General features: G+C 56.2%; 2 protein-coding genes across 14 annotated transcripts in view; one reads left to right on the top strand and one right to left on the bottom strand.

The window, feature by feature from the left end:
• Positions 1-7,335, top strand: part of UNKL (unk like zinc finger) — a 45,860-nt gene extending 38,525 nt beyond the window's left edge. For 10 of the 11 annotated variants that reach the window (XM_032268093.1, XM_032268092.1, XM_032268097.1 and 7 more), the window contains 4 exons: positions 768-995; positions 2,972-3,174; positions 3,314-3,571; positions 4,291-7,335. In XM_032268093.1, coding sequence (XP_032123984.1) covers positions 768-995; positions 2,972-3,174; positions 3,314-3,571; positions 4,291-4,446 — 845 coding nt within the window. In that variant the 3' untranslated portion in view covers positions 4,447-7,335. The remainder of the gene's footprint in view (positions 1-767; positions 996-2,971; positions 3,175-3,313; positions 3,572-4,290) is intronic. The other variant, XM_032268095.1, reaches the window with a different exon arrangement.
• GNPTG (N-acetylglucosamine-1-phosphate transferase subunit gamma) overlaps positions 2,512-17,639 on the bottom strand; it is a 17,697-nt gene continuing 2,569 nt past the window's right edge. Inside the window, exons 4-12 of one of the 3 annotated variants that reach the window (XR_004265404.1) lie at positions 8,751-8,805; positions 8,594-8,677; positions 8,423-8,516; positions 8,234-8,348; positions 7,990-8,072; positions 7,782-7,913; positions 7,615-7,696; positions 7,325-7,523; positions 6,245-7,135 (exon numbers count right to left, since the gene is read on the bottom strand). Coding sequence is in view for 2 of the 3 variants with exons in the window: in XM_032268105.1 (XP_032123996.1) it covers positions 2,556-2,764; positions 7,615-7,696; positions 7,782-7,913; positions 7,990-8,072; positions 8,234-8,348; positions 8,423-8,516; positions 8,594-8,677; positions 8,751-8,805 (854 nt within the window). In the remaining variant the exon portion in view is untranslated. Of the gene's footprint in view, positions 2,765-6,244; positions 7,136-7,184; positions 7,524-7,614; positions 7,697-7,781; positions 7,914-7,989; positions 8,073-8,233; positions 8,349-8,422; positions 8,517-8,593; positions 8,678-8,750; positions 8,806-17,639 lie in introns of those variants that run through there. The other 2 variants (XM_032268105.1, XM_032268106.1) reach the window with 2 other exon arrangements.

The following is a 17,639-nucleotide window of genomic DNA, read 5'->3' as shown; positions in this document are numbered from 1 at the left end:
TTTTTTTTTTTTTTTTTTTTTTTTGGAGACGGAGTTTCGCTCTTGTTACCCAGGCTGGAGTGCAATGGCGCGATCTCGGCTCACCGCAACCTCCGCCTCCTGGGTTCAGGCAATTCTCCTGCCTCAGCCTCCTGAGTAGCTGGGATTACAGGCACACGCCACCATGCCCAGCTAATTTTTTGTATTTTTAGTAGAGACAGGGTTTCACCATGTTGACCAGGATGGTCTCGATCTCTTGACCTCGTGATCCACCCGCCTCTGCCTCCCAAAGTGCTGGGATTACAGGCTTGAGCCACCGCGCCCGGCCGATGCAAATATATCTTAATGTATTCTAACGTCTTATACAAGATCCCTTCCTTCAGCCTAAAAGTTTATCTTTTTTTTTCTGACTTTAAAAGCAAATAAACCATTTCGGGGCAACTGCACCAGTGCTGGGAGGGCTGTGCCAATGGCTGAGTTGGCTGGCAGGGCCTGGTGGGTGTTGGGCCTCTTGGGGGCCCACATTGAATGCCTGTGTCCCCACCTCTGGTTAGAATCCCTTTGAGCCCGTGGCTTCCCCAGATTGTGAGGGATGTGGTTACCTGGAGCTCTGTGACTCCACACCCATGGGTGGCGGCTGCTGGCCTGGCCTGGCCCCCATCACCCCCGCCTCCCCACCACCACTGCCTTACAGGGTCCGTCTTCCGTAGCTGCCCCCCGGCCCGTGGGAGGATGTTTGGGCAGAGGCCTGGCCTTACTCCCTTCACTCACTGGGCCGCCCCCGCCAGGTCCCAGGTTGCTGGCTGGCTCTGCGCCTGTCGCCATCCCCGGCTCCCTGCCCCGAGCACCGTCAGTGCACTCGCCATCCTCTGCGTCCACCTCGCCGCTCAGCTCGCTGTCCCAGCCCCTGCCGGGGCCCTCAGGCTCCTCGGCCATGACGCCCCCCCAGCAGCCGCCGCCCCTGCGCTCAGAGCCGGGGGCACTGGGCTCCGCAGCCTCATCGTACAGCCCCTTAGGTGAGTGCCAGCGCCCTCCACGAGCATTCCCACCCAGACACCCTCCTGAGTGAGGGGCCCCGCACGGAGCCATGTGCGCAATCCATGGAGGGAAACCACATGGCACATGCTCACGGCATCTTTCCATTAAAAAAAGTTACCGTCGGTTATTTTAATAAATTGATTACCAGTTGTTTAAAAAAAAAAAAAAAAAAGTTACTTACATGATTCGTCATGTGTTTCCCCGTCCCCTGCCCTTCCGGAGATGGCGTCTCGCTCTGTTGCCCAGGCGGGAGTGCAGTGGGATGATCCCCCCAGCTCACCACAGTCTCCACTTCCCGGGTTGCCTCAGCCTCCCGAGTAGCTGGGATTACAGCTGTATGCCACCACGCCTGGCTAACTTTTGTATTTTTAGTAGAGGTGGGGTTCCACCACGTTGGCCAGGCTGGTCTCGATGTCTTGACCTTGTGATCCGCCTGGCTGTTTGTTCACATTTTAAAAGACGCGACACTTGGCCAGGCATGGTGGCTCACACCTGTAATCTCAGCACCTCGGAAGGCTGAGGTGGGCAGGTTACTTGAGGCCAGGAGTTCGATACCAGCCTGGCCAACATGGTGAAGCTCCATCTCCACTGAAAATACAAAATGAGCCGGGCATGGTGGCGCCTGCCTGTGATCCCAGCCCCTCTGGAGGGTGAGGCAGGAGAATCGCTAGGACCTGGGAGGCGGAGGTTGTGGGGAGCTGGGATCATGTCATTGTACTCCAGCCTGGGCAACAACAGCAAAACTACATCTAAAACCAAACCAAAACAAAACTCTTTAACACTTTCGGCCAACATGGTGGCTCACACCTGTAATCCCAGCACTTTGAGAGGCTGAGGCAGGTGGATCACTTGAGGACAGGGATTCAGGAGCAACCTCGGTAACACAGTGATTCCTGCCTACAAAAAATACAAAATTTAAAATTTTTTTTTTTTTTTTTTTTTTTTGAGACAGAGTTTCGCTCTTGTTACCCAGGCTGGAGTGCAATGGCGCGATCTCGGCTCACCGCTACCTCCGCCTCCTGGGTTCAGGCAATTCTCCTGCCTCAACCTCCCGAGTAGCTGGGATTACAGGCACGCGCCACCATGCCCAGCTAATGTTTTGTATTTTTAGTAGAGACGAGGTTTCACCATGTTGACCAGGATGGTCTCGATCTCTTGACCTCGTGATCCACCTGCCTCGGCCTCCCAAAGTGCTGGGATTACAGGCTTGAGCCACCGCGCCCGGCCATAAATATTTCTATTTTTTTAAGACAAAGTCTCACTCTGTTGCCCAGGCTTCAGCGATCTTGGCCCACTGCAGCAGCCTCCACCTCCCAGGTTCAAGTGATTCTCCTGCCTCAGCCTCCCGAGTAGCACAGGTGCCCGCCACCATGTGCCAAGCTAGCTTTTGTATTTTTAGTAGAGACCAGATTTCACCATGTTGGCCAGGCTGGTCTCGAACTCCTGAGCTCAAGTGATCCACCCGCCTCGGCCTCCCAGACTGTTGGGATTACAGGCGTGGACCACCCTGCCTGCCCAGTTTTGTTTTAAAGTAGCATTTAAAACGGCTTGGTCACAGTGTCTAAAGCTGCATACACATTTACAGATGTCACCACATGGACACAGCTCATCGGAGTCTCAGTGTGTGAGGGGTTCCTGGGAGTGGAGTCTGAGAACCACTGCCCCTCCCACTTCGTGATGTGGTCGCAGGAACTCGAATTGAATTCCTCTCTGTTCAGACTCCTCAGGTGGCCAGGAAGGCATAAATCTGGTGGGGAGACCAGGGCAGGTGTCACTGTCAGCACCCCAGCTCTTCCTGAGCCAGGTGGGGTCCAGGAGTGAGGAAGGGGCTGTCGTGGCTGCACCCGTGCAGTCCCGGCAGGTGGGTCCTGGAGGGTGCTCCCCGGGAATAGCACCCACCAGTCGCACCCAGCCACCAGCACCATGGGGCTGTCATCGCCCCTTTCACACTCAGGTTTGAACGGTGTCCCTGGGAGCATCTGGGACTTTGTTTCCGGCAGCTTCTCCCCCAGCCCGTCCCACATCCTGAGCTCCGGACCCTCGTCCTCTTCGGGTGCAAGTCCAAACGGGGCTGAGCTGGCCCGGGTCAGGCGGCAGCTGGATGAGGCCAAGAGGAAGATCCGGCAGTGGGAGGAGTCCTGGCAGCAGGTGAAGCAGGTGAGCATGTGGGGGTGACAGGTGAAGAGGAGGGAGGGTGGCACGGGACTCGGGAGCGGGGGAAGACCGCAGGGGACACAGGCGAGGCAGAAGGGGCTGAGGTGGGCCTGGCCGCCACCTGGACGGGCCCTGGTTTTAGGCCTGCGACGCGTGGCAGCGGGAGGCGCAGAAGGCCAAGGAGCGTGCCCGTGTGGCAGACAGCGACCGGCAGCTGGCACTGCAGAAGAAGGAGGAGGTGGAGGCGCAGGTGAAGCAACTGCAGGAGGAGCTGGAGGGCCTGGGCGTGGCCTCCGCGCTGCCGGGGCTGCGTAGCTGCGGCGACATCGGCGCCATTCCTCTGCAGAAGCTGCATTCGCTGCAGAGTCAGCTGCGCCTGGACCTGGAGGCGGTGGATGGCGTAAGTCCCGGTCAGGGGGCTGAGGAGCTGCTGTCCCTGTCCGGGGAGAGCTCTGGCTGGTGCGGTGTCCCCTCCCTCCGCCTCCCCGTTTCCCTTGGGTCTGCTCTGGGTCTGTGGAGGGGACAGTGCCTTGCCTCGGCACAGCCCTACCTACAGCACAGCCCCCCCGTCGGCCTCCTTGCTTGTCTCCCTGGGAGCTGCCTGTCCTGTCAGGCTGGCCCTTGTCCTTCCTTTCTGGAATGTTCCACGTTTGCCCTTTTCACCCCTCTCTCTTGCCAGTGAATGCCAGGCTGCACCCTCCATGGGGAAGGTGGCCCATCCCTCTCTGCTCACAGCTGTGGCCCTCAAGCATGCCCCTCCTCACCTCGCCTCCCAAGGGTGGGCTCCTGGCCTGGCTGCTCTGGGCTAGAGGGTCCTGAGTAGCCCACGTCCTGGGTGCCCAGCTGCCAGGGGCCTCGGGCCTGTCCTGTCTGGCCACTGTCATGTCTGTGGTGGCCCCAGGAGGCCATCCTCTGCCTACAGCTCCCGAGACAGAGCATCTCATCCCGCAGCTGCCCTTCCTTCTCTCTGAGGTGGCCTTGGCCAGGGCGTCTCCCTGACCCTGTCTCTGTGGCTGGGCGGCCTGAGATGCTGGGTCCTGCTCAGAAGGCCTTCGGGCTCCCCGGCTGGCCTGGCCTGGGCAGGGGCCTCCTGACCCCACTGTTGTTCTGGCCCTGCAGGTGATCTTCCAGCTCCGCGCCAAACAGTGTGTGGCCTGCCGGGAACGAGCCCACGGTGCCATCCTGCGGCCCTGCCAGCACCGTGTCCTATGTGAGCCCTGCGCAGCCAGCGCGCCTGAGTGCCCCTACTGCGAGGGCCAGCCCCTGCGGTGGTGACCTCAGCAGGGACAGCTGCCTCCTGGTGGGCACCCTGGCTCCAGTGCTCTTCGTGATCACAGCCACGTTGTCACTGCTGGTAACCCCGAAGCGAGGACCAAGGCTGGGAGCTCTTGCCCATGCTCGGCCCGGCGGCCCTCCTGATACATGATCACCTCTCTAGGCCCAGCGACGGTTTCAAGGTATTTTCCTCAAAAACCTTAAAAGCAAACCCACAGAACCCACTTGCTTGTCCTCGCGGGGCCTGGTGGCTCAGGGGTCCTCGTGGGTACTGTGTGGTCCTGATACTGCTGTGACCGGGCCATTGGGAGCTGGGGTCTCGAAGCACTTTGTAGACTGAGGAATTTAGGTAGAGGTTCTAAATTGCTCTAAGCTGCTTTCTACATTCATGTTTTTTAATATGCGATAATATGAAGCTTTATACGTGTACTGTGAACTTAAACATTTCCTATCCGTTAATACATAGTATGCTAAATATTCTAGATTTCATATTCTGAAACTAGTACTTATGAAATGAGCGTTTCTCTAGTAGCAAGACCTAGGATTTTTACATTTTCCCATTAAGTGCAAATAGTATTATTTATAAGCAGAGTGATTACTGAGAGAAATTAACTTTATGGAAGGAGCTAGTTTTCCTAAGCCCATGCACGTGTGCATGGAACTGGAGTCTGTATTCCACGCTCGTGGTGTGGGGGCAGGAGAACCCAGGCCTGCATTTCTGTGATCCGTGGCCACGTTTTCTAAGTGCCTGTGCCTTGAAAACACGTGAAGGAACATCACTGGTTTTATTTCCTCCCTTGAACCTCTGAAAGACAGTTTGATACTAACGAAAAGTCCAGCACAGGGACCAGACATCAGAGATTTTAGAATTACTTTTTTAAGAAGCTGTCTTCTGGCCGGGCGTGGCGGCTCACGCCTGTAATCCTAGCACTTTGGGAGGCCGAGCCGGGAGGCTCACCTAACATCAGGAGTTCAAGTCCAGCCTGGCCAACAAGGTGAAACTCTGTCTCTACTGAAAATACAAAACGTAGCTGGCCGGCGTGGCAGGCACCGCCTCAGCTGCTGGGGAGACTGAGGCAGGAGAATGGCTCGAACCCAGGAGGTGGAGATTGCAGTGAACTGGTGTCTCACCACTGCACTTCAGCCTGGTACAGAGCGGGACTCCGTCTCAAAAGGAACAAAGCAGTTGTCTTCTGATGACTCAGCTCTCACAGGCAGTGGTGCTTTGTAAGTCCTTGGAGAATTGCCTCCCTGGCACCTGTGACCACCCCCAGTCCTGCTCGCTTAGGAGACGCTCCAGCCATGGTGCCAGAGTCCAGGGCGCTGGGTGTGTGTGACCGTCACCTGCCCTGTACTGCCAGGTATTACTGAAGCTCATGCATGTGGCCAGTGAGGTCATACAGAGGACCCTGCCGCTCGGTGGCCTGGAGCACATGCAGGAAGCAGCGTGCACAGTCCCGGCTCTGCTGCGGCCCCGTGCCCGCCCGCCCTGCAGCGACAGCGAGGCTTCTGGCCGTAGCAGAAACGCGACTAAGAACACGTCCCCACGATGACCTGACCCTTCTCTGCTCAGGCCTGGGATTGTCCCTGGGAGTTGAGGAGCAGGTGTAGGTGTCCAGGTGACGGCAGCCTGGCTCTCCGCGAGGCCCCACGGGCTGTGAGGGAGCAGGAGGCGGCACCAAGGCATTTCTCCTGGCCCATGGCTTTGCCAAAGACTTTTAATAGCATTTTTTAAAAGTGCAAAATGCTCGGTAAAAATTTTATCAGTGACCAAATTAGAATGTATTTAATACAGTAGGAGGTTTAAGAACTTTTCAACATAAGACAAACTGATAGCCACGTTCTGTCATTTTAAAGGAAGCGGATCCGTGACATTCTGCAGCTAGTCCGCTACTACAGGTAACTGTTGACTTGGTTTTAGTGACTGTTCTGTTTTTGATGATAGTGATGATTTATATTAGCTCAGTATCTAGAAATTGCGTCTATTTTGTGCTCCTGTCATCAGTGTTTAAAATCCTTTGTTTTCATTAGTATTTATGCACTTGGTTCCCATTTCGGGCCTCTGGTCTTTTGTGGAATGTGTGGTGCCTGCCCAGGGGGGTCCGCTGGTTGTCAGCAGTCAGGGGCAGCTGAGCCCTTGTCCGCGGCTGCTCTGCTCTTTCTGGGAACGAGGTGGCGGCTGCCCCTCAGGCATCTCCAGGGCTCAGCTTGCAGGTGGTGGTGCTGGGGAATGGCTGGGAGATGGAGGTGGTACCTCCTCCCCCAGATCAGTACTGGCTCTGAGAACAGGAGTGTGGTGGGAAGACCAAAGAGTGGCCCGGGGCACACGGGCATCGCCGGGGTTGGAAATGGAGGCAGGAGCCTGGGGCCCCAGGTCCGGGGCCCTTCGTTACCTGACTCTGCTCTTGAGGGCCGAGGCCTCAGGTACGGATCCTGAGCGGTCGAGGTGCACAGCAGTGGCTGGATGGTGCTGAGCTGGAGGCAGGCCTGGTGGCTCCCACCTGTGGCCAGGCGGGCCCTGGGCGTGGGAGCCCGGTGGTGGGCGGTCCCGCCGTGGTCTTGTTGCCTGTAACTCCTAGTGTTCAATAGTAGTCGTGATACAATGGCGTCACGACATGTGTGTAACTGTGGTCAGCAGACCTCGTTCCATGTGGACACGTCACATGGATTAATTTATGGAAGCCTCAATCTATTTAGATGAGAATGTTAATTGAATGGAATTTTCTTAACCCAGAAGGTAGTATTTATAATGCATAATCATTTACTTGTAGTAATTGTTTAAAGGTAACACTTGTTTAAGTTTTTTACACTATAGCATTTATGCAATGGTTTACAGATTCATGGAATTATTTTTATCAGTATGGGAATTAATTAAAACCTTGAATCTTTGTTTTGTCTGCTTCTCTGAGCACAAGCCTGGCCGGCTGGTCCCTGGGGGTTCCCTCTGGCCAGCTTCTCTGTGGGGCTCTTCACACCAAAGGCTCACAAGCTCCCACGCAGGCCCGGGTCGCCCCGCAGCTGCTCTGCAGGCCCCGGTCTGGGCATCTTGTGGCCGAAGTGTTCCAAGCTGGAGGTTTCTGCCAAAACAGCAGGTGGCCAGTCCTGATCTGGACCCACAGGCAGTGGGTGCTGGGGTGGGCCTGGCTCCTCCCCACAGTTGGGACTCACCTGTGGGTTTTGCGTGGGGGATGCCATGCTGGGTGAGCAGACCTCTCAGCCTTTTCATCTCCTTCGACAGTTCTTTATGAGCCTGTGGCAAAACGAGTGGAAGGGCAGGGCCAGGCTAGGCTATATGGGCGAGGCGGTGCATGCTGCCCCTACCCGCAAGACCGTACCTTCCTGCAGTTTTCCAGGGTCTCAAACCCCAAGCCGTCAGGACCTCCCTCCAGCTTGGGGGCTTCATTTTCTTCTGGGCTCCTTAAGTAGCCGGCGTCCTCAAAAAGTGTCTGCAGCAACTTCTCATGGCCCTGAAGGTGGAGGACGCAGGGGCAGCACCCAGCTCTCAGCCAGGCCCGCCTGGGGCTGCCCCGAGTACCCGCTCACCTGGGGGGTGATCAGCTCGTCAGCCAGGTCCTGTTCCACCTTGTCCCACCGCTGCTGCAGGGCCTCCGGTAGGGCCGGGTACACTGAGGACCCAAGAGAAGCCAGGCTGAGCCGCACCTTGTGTCCCAACCTGGTCCCACTGTGGCAGGGGCCTGGTCCCACTGGCCACCCCAACCTGGTCCCACTGTGGCAGGGCTGGGTACGAGGACAACCCATCTGGGCTCAGCTGCACCTGCACCCTTACCTAGCAAGGAGTGGGGGTGGCAGACGAGGGGGGTCTCGAACGTCAGCGCATACACACAGGTGCTGGGCTCGGACACGTGGGCCAGCCGGTTGCTTTTTCCACATGTCAGCTCCACCTGGGGAGGGAAGGCGGGTGGGTGGGTTGGGGAGGCCGGGGCCCCTCTTCCAGTACTCCTGTCTGAGGCCTCACCTTGCTCTGCCGGCTCCGGGAGCGGCAGGCGTCGCCATCCCTCATCCACATGCCCGTGAAGGTGTTGTTGGCGATCTCCCACTCGTGCCAGATGCTGGGGGGACACGGCGCAGCGTGTGAGGCCAGGCGGGGAGCTGGACTGCTGCGGACCCCTGGCCCGGCCCTGCTCACCCAAGGATCCCACTGTAGGCGTTCCAGCGGAAGGTCTGCTCGTGCTGAGTCACGTTGTGGAATGGACAGAACTCGTACTTGTACCTGGGGGCACAGGTGGCCTAAGGGAGGTCCCCAGGCCACGCCCAGCCCACCCTCACCCCCACGCTGCACTCACGTGGACTCCACCAGGCTGAAGCACTTGCCGGAGAGTCGGGAGAGATGCACGGGCCCTGGAAGAGAAGCGAGCCGTGAGTGGCCGGAGCAGAGCCGCGGGGGACGAAAACCGAGACTCGAACCAGAGCTCGAGCAATGGCAGCAAACGCCAGACCAGGAGGCTCCGAGGTGCTTTCCCCGTGAAAATGAGAACCCCCAGCCAACTGAGCTAACCTCACAGGAGGGGTCACCCCATCAGCACAGAGCAACCTTCAAGGCAGTAAACCGAGCTCTCCTGTGCCCATGCATGGCGCTGGGAGGGCCTCGGCACAGCACCCTGGCCTGGCCGGGGCTGCCTGGAGGACCGGCCTTGCTCTGCCCCATTCAGATGTCAGGAGGGCCAGTCACCCAGGAGAGCGCGGCAGGACTCCGGAAATGAAGGCACTCTGCAGCAGCCATGCACATAGGAAGCTGGGCATCGCAGCGGCAGGCTGAGAGGAGACTGCAAACCTTCCTCTCTGACCTGACACTGATCCCCAGGCTCCAGCACAGAACCCGTGAGCAAAGACTGACGGAGAGCAATCTGTTTGCAAAGGACCAGTTATCAACAAAAAGCACAAGACACAGGAAAAGGGGTCCCATTCAGTGGAAGGAACTGGACAACTGAGAATTCTATATTCAGGAAAGTAGCCCTTCAAAAATGAGAGTGAAGGCTTGGTGCGGTGGCTCATATCTGTAATCCCAGCACTTTGGGAGGCCAAGGCGGAGGGATCGCTTGAGGCCAGGAGTTTGAGAGCAGCCTGGGCAACATTTCGAGACCCCCGTGTCACACACACACACACACACACACACACACACACACACACACTCTCTCTCTCTCTCTCTCTCTCTCTCTCTCTCTCTCTCTCTCTCTCTCTCTAGCTGGGTGCAGAGGTGTGCACCTGTAATCCCGGCTACTTGGGAGGCTGAGGTGGGAGGCTTCACACACACACACACACACTCACTAGCTGGGTGCAGAGGTGTGCACCTGTAATCCCGGCTACTTGGGAGGCTGAGGTGGGAGGCTTCCCTTGAGCCGAGGAGATGCGGAGGCTGCAGTGAACTATGATCGCACCACTGCACTACAGCCTGGGCAACAGAGCAAGGCCCTGTCTCCAAAAAAGAGCAGACAAGCCCAGATAAACAAAAGCTTCAGGAGCTGGTCAGCAGCAGTCCTGTGTGCCACCCAGGAAGGTGAGCAGACAGCAGCCCATCGGGAGGAGACACAAGGCCCTGGAACAGGGAAGTGCGTGGGTCAGTTAAAGGCCGTTCTCCTCCTAGCTGTGGTCTGTAAACCTGCAAGTCTGAACACAGCCAGCCCCCACCTTTTTGGCACCAGGAACTGGTTTCATGGAAGGCAGTTTCCCACCACCCAGGGCTGGGGGGTGCGAGGTTTGGGGAGGAAACCTCCAGCTCAGATTATCAGGCATTAGATGACGATGATGATTTTTGAGACAGTCTAACTGTCACCCCAGGCTGGAGTGCAAGGGCACCGTCTCGGCTCATTGCAACCTCCACTTCCTGGGTTCAAGTGATTCTCCTGCCTCAGCCTCCCGAGTAGCTGGGATTTCAGGTGTCCGCCACCATGCCCGGCTAACTTTTGTATTTTTAGTAGAGACAGAGTTTCACTGTGTTGGCCAGGCTGTTTGCTAACTCTTGACCTCAAGTGATGCACCCGCCTTGGCCTCCCAGGTGCTGGGGTTACATGCGTGAGCCACTGCGTCCGGCCTGAAAGACCAACTTTAAAGACAAACAAGTTGAAAGTGAAGGTATGGAAAACTATCCACGTAAACGGCCAAAAGAGCTGGAGTGGCTGAAACGATTACGAGACACAGAGATGTTCCGTGCTGACGCGAGGGTCCATGTGCCAAGATACACAATTAACCATGCACGTGCCACCAACCACGTGGCGGCAACACAGGCAGGAGACAATGATATCCCACTTCTTCTTTTGTGTTTGAGACAGTCTGGCTCTGTCACCCAGGCTGGAGTGCAGTGGTGCGATCTCTGCTCACTGCAACCTCCACCTCCCAGGTTCAAGTGATTCTCCTGCCTCAGCCTCTCCAGTAGCCAGGATTACAAGCACCCGCCATCATGCCCAGCTTATTTTTGTAGAGAAGGGGTTTCACCATGTTGGTCAGGCTGATCTTGAACTCCTGGCCTCGTGATCCACCTGCCTCAGCCTCCCAGAGTGCTGGGATTACAGGCGTGAGCCACTGCACCCAGCCTGATACCTGATTTCTAACGTGATAGAATCACCAACGGGAAGATCCATGAGGAAACAGGCCTCCCACAGCCCTAGAACCCAACAAGCCTCACAGAACGCTCCACACAATAGCGAAGACACACTTTTTAGGTGCACATGGAAATTTTTTTCAACGAGAGACCACATGTTACATCACAAATTTGGTCTTTTTTTTTGGAGACAGTCTCACTCTGTTGCCCAGGCTGGAGTGCAGTGGCTTGATCTCGGCTCACTGCAGCCTCACCTTTCTGAGTAGCTGAGATTACAGGCGCCCACCATCCTATCCAACTAATTTTTGTAGAAATGGGGTTTCACCAAGTTGGCCAGGCTGGTTTTGAACTCCCGGCCTGAAGAGATCCGCCTACCTTGGCCCCCCAAAGTGCTGGGATTACAGGCATGGCACTGTACTCAGCCTCAAAACTGGTCTTAAAAAGGAAAATTATCTTTTGATCACAAAGGAGTGAAACTGGAAATTAATAGAAAAGCAAATGGAAAATTAACACGTGGAAATTAAATAAGACAGTCTTTTTTTTTTTTGACAGAGTCTTGTTCTGTCGCCCAGGCTGGAGTGCAATGGCGTGATCTTGGCTCACTGCAACCTCCACCTCCTGGGTTCAAGCGATTCTCCTGTCTCTGTCTCCCGAGTAGCTGGGATTGCAGATGCCCACCACCACACCTGGCTAATTTTTGTATTATTAATAGCGATGGGTTTTCACCATGTTGGCCAAGTCTCAAACTCCTGACCTCAGGTGATCCTCCGGCCTCAGCCTCCCAAAGTTCTGGGATTACAGGCGTGAGCCACTGCGCCTTGCTCAGTCTTAAACGATGGTCAAAGAAGAAATCACAGTGTGAATTAGAAAGTACCTTGAGACATAAAAATGAAAAGCCACCATATTTACAGGAAACTTACATGATGGGCAAGGCCCGTGATGAGATGGAAGTTCACAGCTATAAACAGGTTGGAAAACATGGTCTGGGCACGGCGGCTCACGCCTGTCATCCCAGCACTTTGGGAGGCCGAGACAGGCAGATCATGAGGTCAGGAGATCCAGACCATCCTGGCTAACATGGCAAAACCCTGTCTTGACTAAAAATACAGAAATTAGCTGGGCGTGGGGTTGTGCGTCAAGTTCCAGCTGCTTGGGAGGCTGAGGCTGGACCCTCACTTGAACCTGGGAGGCAGAGGTTGCAGTGAGCGGATGTCTCGCCACTGCACTCCAACCTGGGCGACAAGCGAGACTCTGTCTCGTGTATATTAAACCTTTCAATCCGTAAACATGGGTTATCAGACAGTCTCTCAGTCTGGAAAGATTTAATGTTTTACGCTGACAGTATCACCCAAAGTGATCTGCAAGTTCAGTGCGATCCCTGTCAAAATCCCTGGGACAGTTTTTGCAGAAATAGAAAAATACATCCTAAAATTCACACGGAGCCTCAGAGGACCCCAACAATTGAGCAACCTTGAAAAAGAACAACAAAGTTGAAGGACTCATACATACTGAATTCAAAAATTACTTCAAAGCTGTCATGATGAAAAAACAGTGTGGTCTTGGCGTAAAGGCTGGAATAGAAACTCATGGAAGAAGACAGAGGGCCTGGGAAAAAACCTGAACAGACAGTGAAATGGTGTAACAAGGGTGCCCAGACCCTTCAGTATGGAAGGGACAAGCTTTTCAACAGTGCTGGGGAAACTAAACGCCATGCGGAGACTGCAGGTGGACGCTGCCTTTATACCACGTACAGCAAGAAGCTCCAAATGGATCTAAGACCTAAACATGAGCTAAAACTATAAAACTTTTCACACTCCTTAATGCTGGATTTGGCAGTGATTGCTTGGATCTCACACCAAAAGCACAGACAACAAGAGAAAAACATAGACTTCAAAATAAAAAGCATCCGTGTATCAAAAGACCTCATTGGCCAGGTGCGGTGGTTCACGCCTCATCCCAGTGCTCTGGGAGGCCGGGACGGGCAGGTCACGTGAGCTCAGGAGTTTGAGACCAGCCTGGCCAACATGGTGAAACCCCATCTCTACTAAGTAAAAATTAGCCAGGCATGGTGGCGCCTGTCTGCAATCCCAGTTACTTGGGAGGCTGAGGCAGGAGAATCTCCTGAGCCTGGGAGGTGGAGGCTGTAGTAAGCCATGACTGCACCATTGCACTCCAGCCTTGGTGACAGAGCGAGACTCCATGTCAAAAAAAAAAAAAAGGCGAAGGATTGAACAGAGACTTCTCCAAAGACCACTTAGAAACCAACCATAAGCAACCGAAAAGATGCTACATCACCGATCATTAGGGACCACTTCACACCATTAGGATGGCTGTTAGCAAAAACAGTGTTGCTGAGAATGCGTAGAAATTCGAACCCTCATGCGATGCTGGCTGGGGAATGGGACAGCCACGATGGGAACAGTCTGGCGCCCCTCAACAAGCTAAACAAGGCATTCTTACAAAACTCCGAAAACCTCCTCTTGGAAATTGGAAGCAGAGACTCAAATACCTACGCACATGTTCACAGCAGCCTCTTCACAGCTGAAGGGTGGAAGCGCCCCCCGCCCCCCGTCCATGAACGGATGCCAGGTAGGTAACAGATGCTCAGTCCTTGCGACGGGACTGTCCTGAGCCTCAAAAGGAAGGAAGCACGGGCACAGGTGCACCCTGGACGGACCCTGGGGACGCTGCACTCGGAGAAGATCAGACACAAAAGCTGCACACAGTTTGAGTCACTTGTGTGACGTCTCTCCAACAGCCGTGTTCAGAGACAAAGCAGAGCGGTGGGTGCAGGGGCCGGGGAGTGGGGCAGCTGGGGGCCGTGTGAAGGGGACAGAGGATCAGTTTGTGATGACAGTTTCTGGAGTCGGGTGGTGCTGACGGCTACCAGGGCAGCGCAAAGTGACACAGCTCATGCTTTGCTTTTTCTTGCGGTGAAATATACACTAAAAAGCAGCACAGGAGCCCTGGAGCTGAGGCCGGCAGTGCACACAGCCCTGGGAGAAGAGGCAGCCTCTCGTCCCCCAGCCAGGCCAGCCACAAGCAGCGCTAGCGCGAGGGCAGGTATAAAGCGAGGCCAGCGGCCACCCGTGAGTAAACGCAGCCGCTGCAGCCACAGCAAGACGTGGGCATTTCCTGCTCAACCAGAACCCCCGTTCCTCCAGCACGCTGACGCGTCGGGACCTGGCTGGATGCAACGCCTGTGACATGCCGCCTGCCGAGACTGGCTCTGGGGCTTGGGCCCTGGAGCAGGGAGGAGACCTGGCGCCTGGCCCCCAAAGGGTCTGTGCTGAAGCAGCAGGTGTGCTGGTCTAGTGCTGATGCTTCAGTGAGGCTGTTTTTCAGCTCTGTTCAGTTTTACTGTATTAACAATAAAGTTGAAACACACACGAGGCGCTGCATGACCAGTCCCTGGGAATCTGGCTGGGCCGGGAGCCAGATGCCACCCTGGGGCCACCCTCAGTCTGGCCCTCCCCCCAAGAGGGCAGAGGCCAATGCCACTGAGGCCCCCGGGGTGCTGGCCTGGCCTGGACTTCTGTTCCCTGATGAATATTCAACTAATCCCTGGGGCTCTCCCCTTCCAAGACGGGGAGACCAAGATGGCCAAGCTGCCCTGCTCCTGATGAAGGCTGTGGGTATAGGAAGGTCCTGGTCCTTCCTCATCAACTGCTGTCTGGGTGGCCCCTACCCCCAGGCTTGCCCCCATCCTCCCAGCCCGAGGGCTAGGACCTCCAACTCAGCCCTGGCATGCCTGCTGACCTGCAGCTTGCGATGCGAGGGCTTGGCTCCGTCCAGTCTGGCCCCAGGCTCCTGCCCATGAGGCACATAGCAGCATTTGGAGCCGTCCCAGAAACCCTGACGCGCCCCTTGCCCATCTGCCACTCACAGAGTCCCACTGGGAGGATGGCGGGTCAAGCACCTGTGTCCGTCAGGAACTCATATTCCCAGGCTTGCCCCTGGCGGACACTGCTTGGAGACACCCCTGGAGGGCCATGGGCTCTGGGCTCAGCTCTGCACTCACAGGGTCACCGCTCAAACAGGATGGTGTGAGGGCGGCAGGGCCTGGCCTGGCTCCCCAGCTGGGAGGAGGCCTCTGCCTGGGTGCTGTCCACAGCTTCAGGGTGCTCCCGCTGGCCGGGGTACACCCTCCTGCAGAGGACGGTAACCACAAGCCCCCGGCAGCAGCGGTGCCCTAGGTCCTTGGCTCCTGGCCTGCACCAGAACCCCGGCCACAGCCCATCCCCTCCGCCGGGCCCTCAGGCCCCAGCAGCCTGCCCTCCTGAGACTGGTGGGGGCCGGCCCCTCCCGCAGGCATCTGCTGTATGCTCCTCTAGAGCCAGAGACAGCCAGACCCAGGCTGGAGCCTCCACCCCTGGTGATGGGTTCCCCCTCTGCTCCTTATTCACCTTCGCATCACCTGCAGGCTCTGTGCTCACAGCCTGCATGACCAGGACAGTTGTCAGTGCCCTCGGTTCCTGCACACCCGGATGGCTATACCCTAGCTGTCCCTGCGCCCAGGGCCACAGCGCCTCAAGGCCCCATCAGCTTGGCTGGGCCCCGACTTCCTCATTGCCCCTCTGCCCTGGTCAAGCCAAGGCAGGCAGGGAGGCACACCCCCACGCCACATTTCTTGGCGACAATCCCGTCTTGAGGGTGGTCCTCCCTCCCACGCTGCTCCCTGGCCTGACCCCAGTGCCCTGCCAACTTCCACAACCCCCACACACCACCCCACCCCACCAAGAGCTTCACCAGGGACCTCACCCTCACCCTTGGGGTTCACGCACCCCCACTGAGTCTTATGCCCACCATGACACCTCTCCAAGCCCCAGAAGTGCCTCATAGACCCAGCCTGCCTGTCGCAACTCAGCTGGGCCCTGGGCTTCCCAGCCTGGTGGGAGACCCACTTTCCATAGCTTCTCTAGCCACGATCCTGGGGCCACTCCGCTCCTCCCCAGATCCAGGCCCCTGCCAGAGCCCTGGGGTCCCGGCCAGCTGGCGGCTCCCTCCCACCGCCAGAGCTCCCTCCTGGACGGTGTCCTGGACTCTGGCAGGACCATCACACCGGCCACACCCCACTCCCTCCATGCCACAGCAGGACACCGGCTCCAAATCAGACCTACCAACTTCTGCCCCTCCTGTGGCTCCTGACTCATCTGGTGGAGGCCCGGCCCAGCCCTTCCTCTTATGTGGCAGAGGCTCTTCTGGGACATCCTGAGCCCTAGGCCACAATTACCACAGTCCCCGAGTTTCTCACCATGATGATCTTTCTGCTCAGCTCATTCCACAGGCCACACTCTCCCACCCACTGGGCACAATCCCTTCACACGTTTATGTTGAAGGAGTGCTACATCGAACAGAGAAAAAACACTTAGAATACACACGCCTGACCCCACAGATGCACGAAAAATGATCCGTCAACAAAACAAAACGACTAGGAAACAGACGTGCCACTTACGTGCAAAGGTGGGGAGAGAACTTCCAGATTAAAACACTAACGAGGCATAATGAACCAAACGCACGTGTGAGCCCTGAGGCTGATTTGGGGATGGGCGTGGGGAACACTATAAATAAAGGCACTCTTTTTTACTTTTTTTTTTTTGAGACAAGTTCTCACTCTTGTCGCCCAGACTGGAGTGCAATTGTGTGAACTCAGCTCACTGCAACCTTTACCACCTGGTGGCTTCCTCAGCCTCCCAAGGAGCTGGGAGTATAAGTGCTCACCACCATACCTGGCTAATTTTTTTTTGCTTTAGTGGGGGGAGGGGGGGTTCACCATGTTGGCCAGGCTGGTCTTGAACTCCTGGGTGCAAGCGATCCTCACACCCCAGCCTCCCGAGTAGCTGAGGCCACAGCACGCACTGCCACGACCAGCATATTCTGTTTTCTTTCCAGGACTTTCACCTCCGAAAAGTGGTGGTCCCCTTACCTAAGGAGTGCCCCTCCTCCTGAAGGGGTTCGGTGGGTTGCTGCGCTCTTACTTAGTGGCCCGCCCTCCTTCCCAGCTCCTTGGGACAGGTGGTGGTCCAGCTCCAGCACTTCAGGCCCCGAGGAAGCCACCATCCCATGGCTTCTTAGCAGCAGGGAAGGGAGCCTAACCCCACGTGCACCATCACGCCACACAACAAAAACCTTAACAAGATTCATTTGGAGCGAAGGTCTGTGAAACCTACAAACAAGGTTCAGCATCATGTGATCCTCTTTACCTCTTGATCTCTACCCCAGCTGAATCCCCTGTGGCCCTGGCTTCTCTGCTCTCGGCCCTTGGCCACTCCCTGTCCTGGATCCCTTTCCCCACACAGCCACAGCTTCACTCCCTTTTCTCCTTTAGCTTTTGACTTAAGTGTCACTTCTTACTTTTCCTGACTGCCCAATTTAAAAGCAATCCCCAGCCAAGGCAAGAGGATCGCTTGAGGCTGGGAGTTTGGGACCAGCCAGGGCAACACAGTGAGACTTCCTTTTCTACAAAAACACTTAAATTTGCAGGACATGGTGGTATGCACCTGTAGTCCCAGCTACTCAAGAAGCCGAGGTGGGTGGAGTGCTCCAGACCAGGAGTTCAAGGGGTGCGCTACTGCACTCCAGCCCAAGTGAGAGCAAGACCTCATCTCTTAAAAAAAAAAAAAAAAAAAAAAAAAAA

This window comes from Sapajus apella, unplaced genomic scaffold, assembly GCF_009761245.1.
Source record: "Sapajus apella isolate SASKATOON/1434 unplaced genomic scaffold, GSC_monkey_1.0 scaffold175, whole genome shotgun sequence".
Classification (NCBI taxonomy): domain Eukaryota; kingdom Metazoa; phylum Chordata; class Mammalia; order Primates; family Cebidae; genus Sapajus; species Sapajus apella.
Note: the sequence above shows the minus strand (reverse complement) of the source record. Positions and strands in the feature narration are given on the sequence as shown.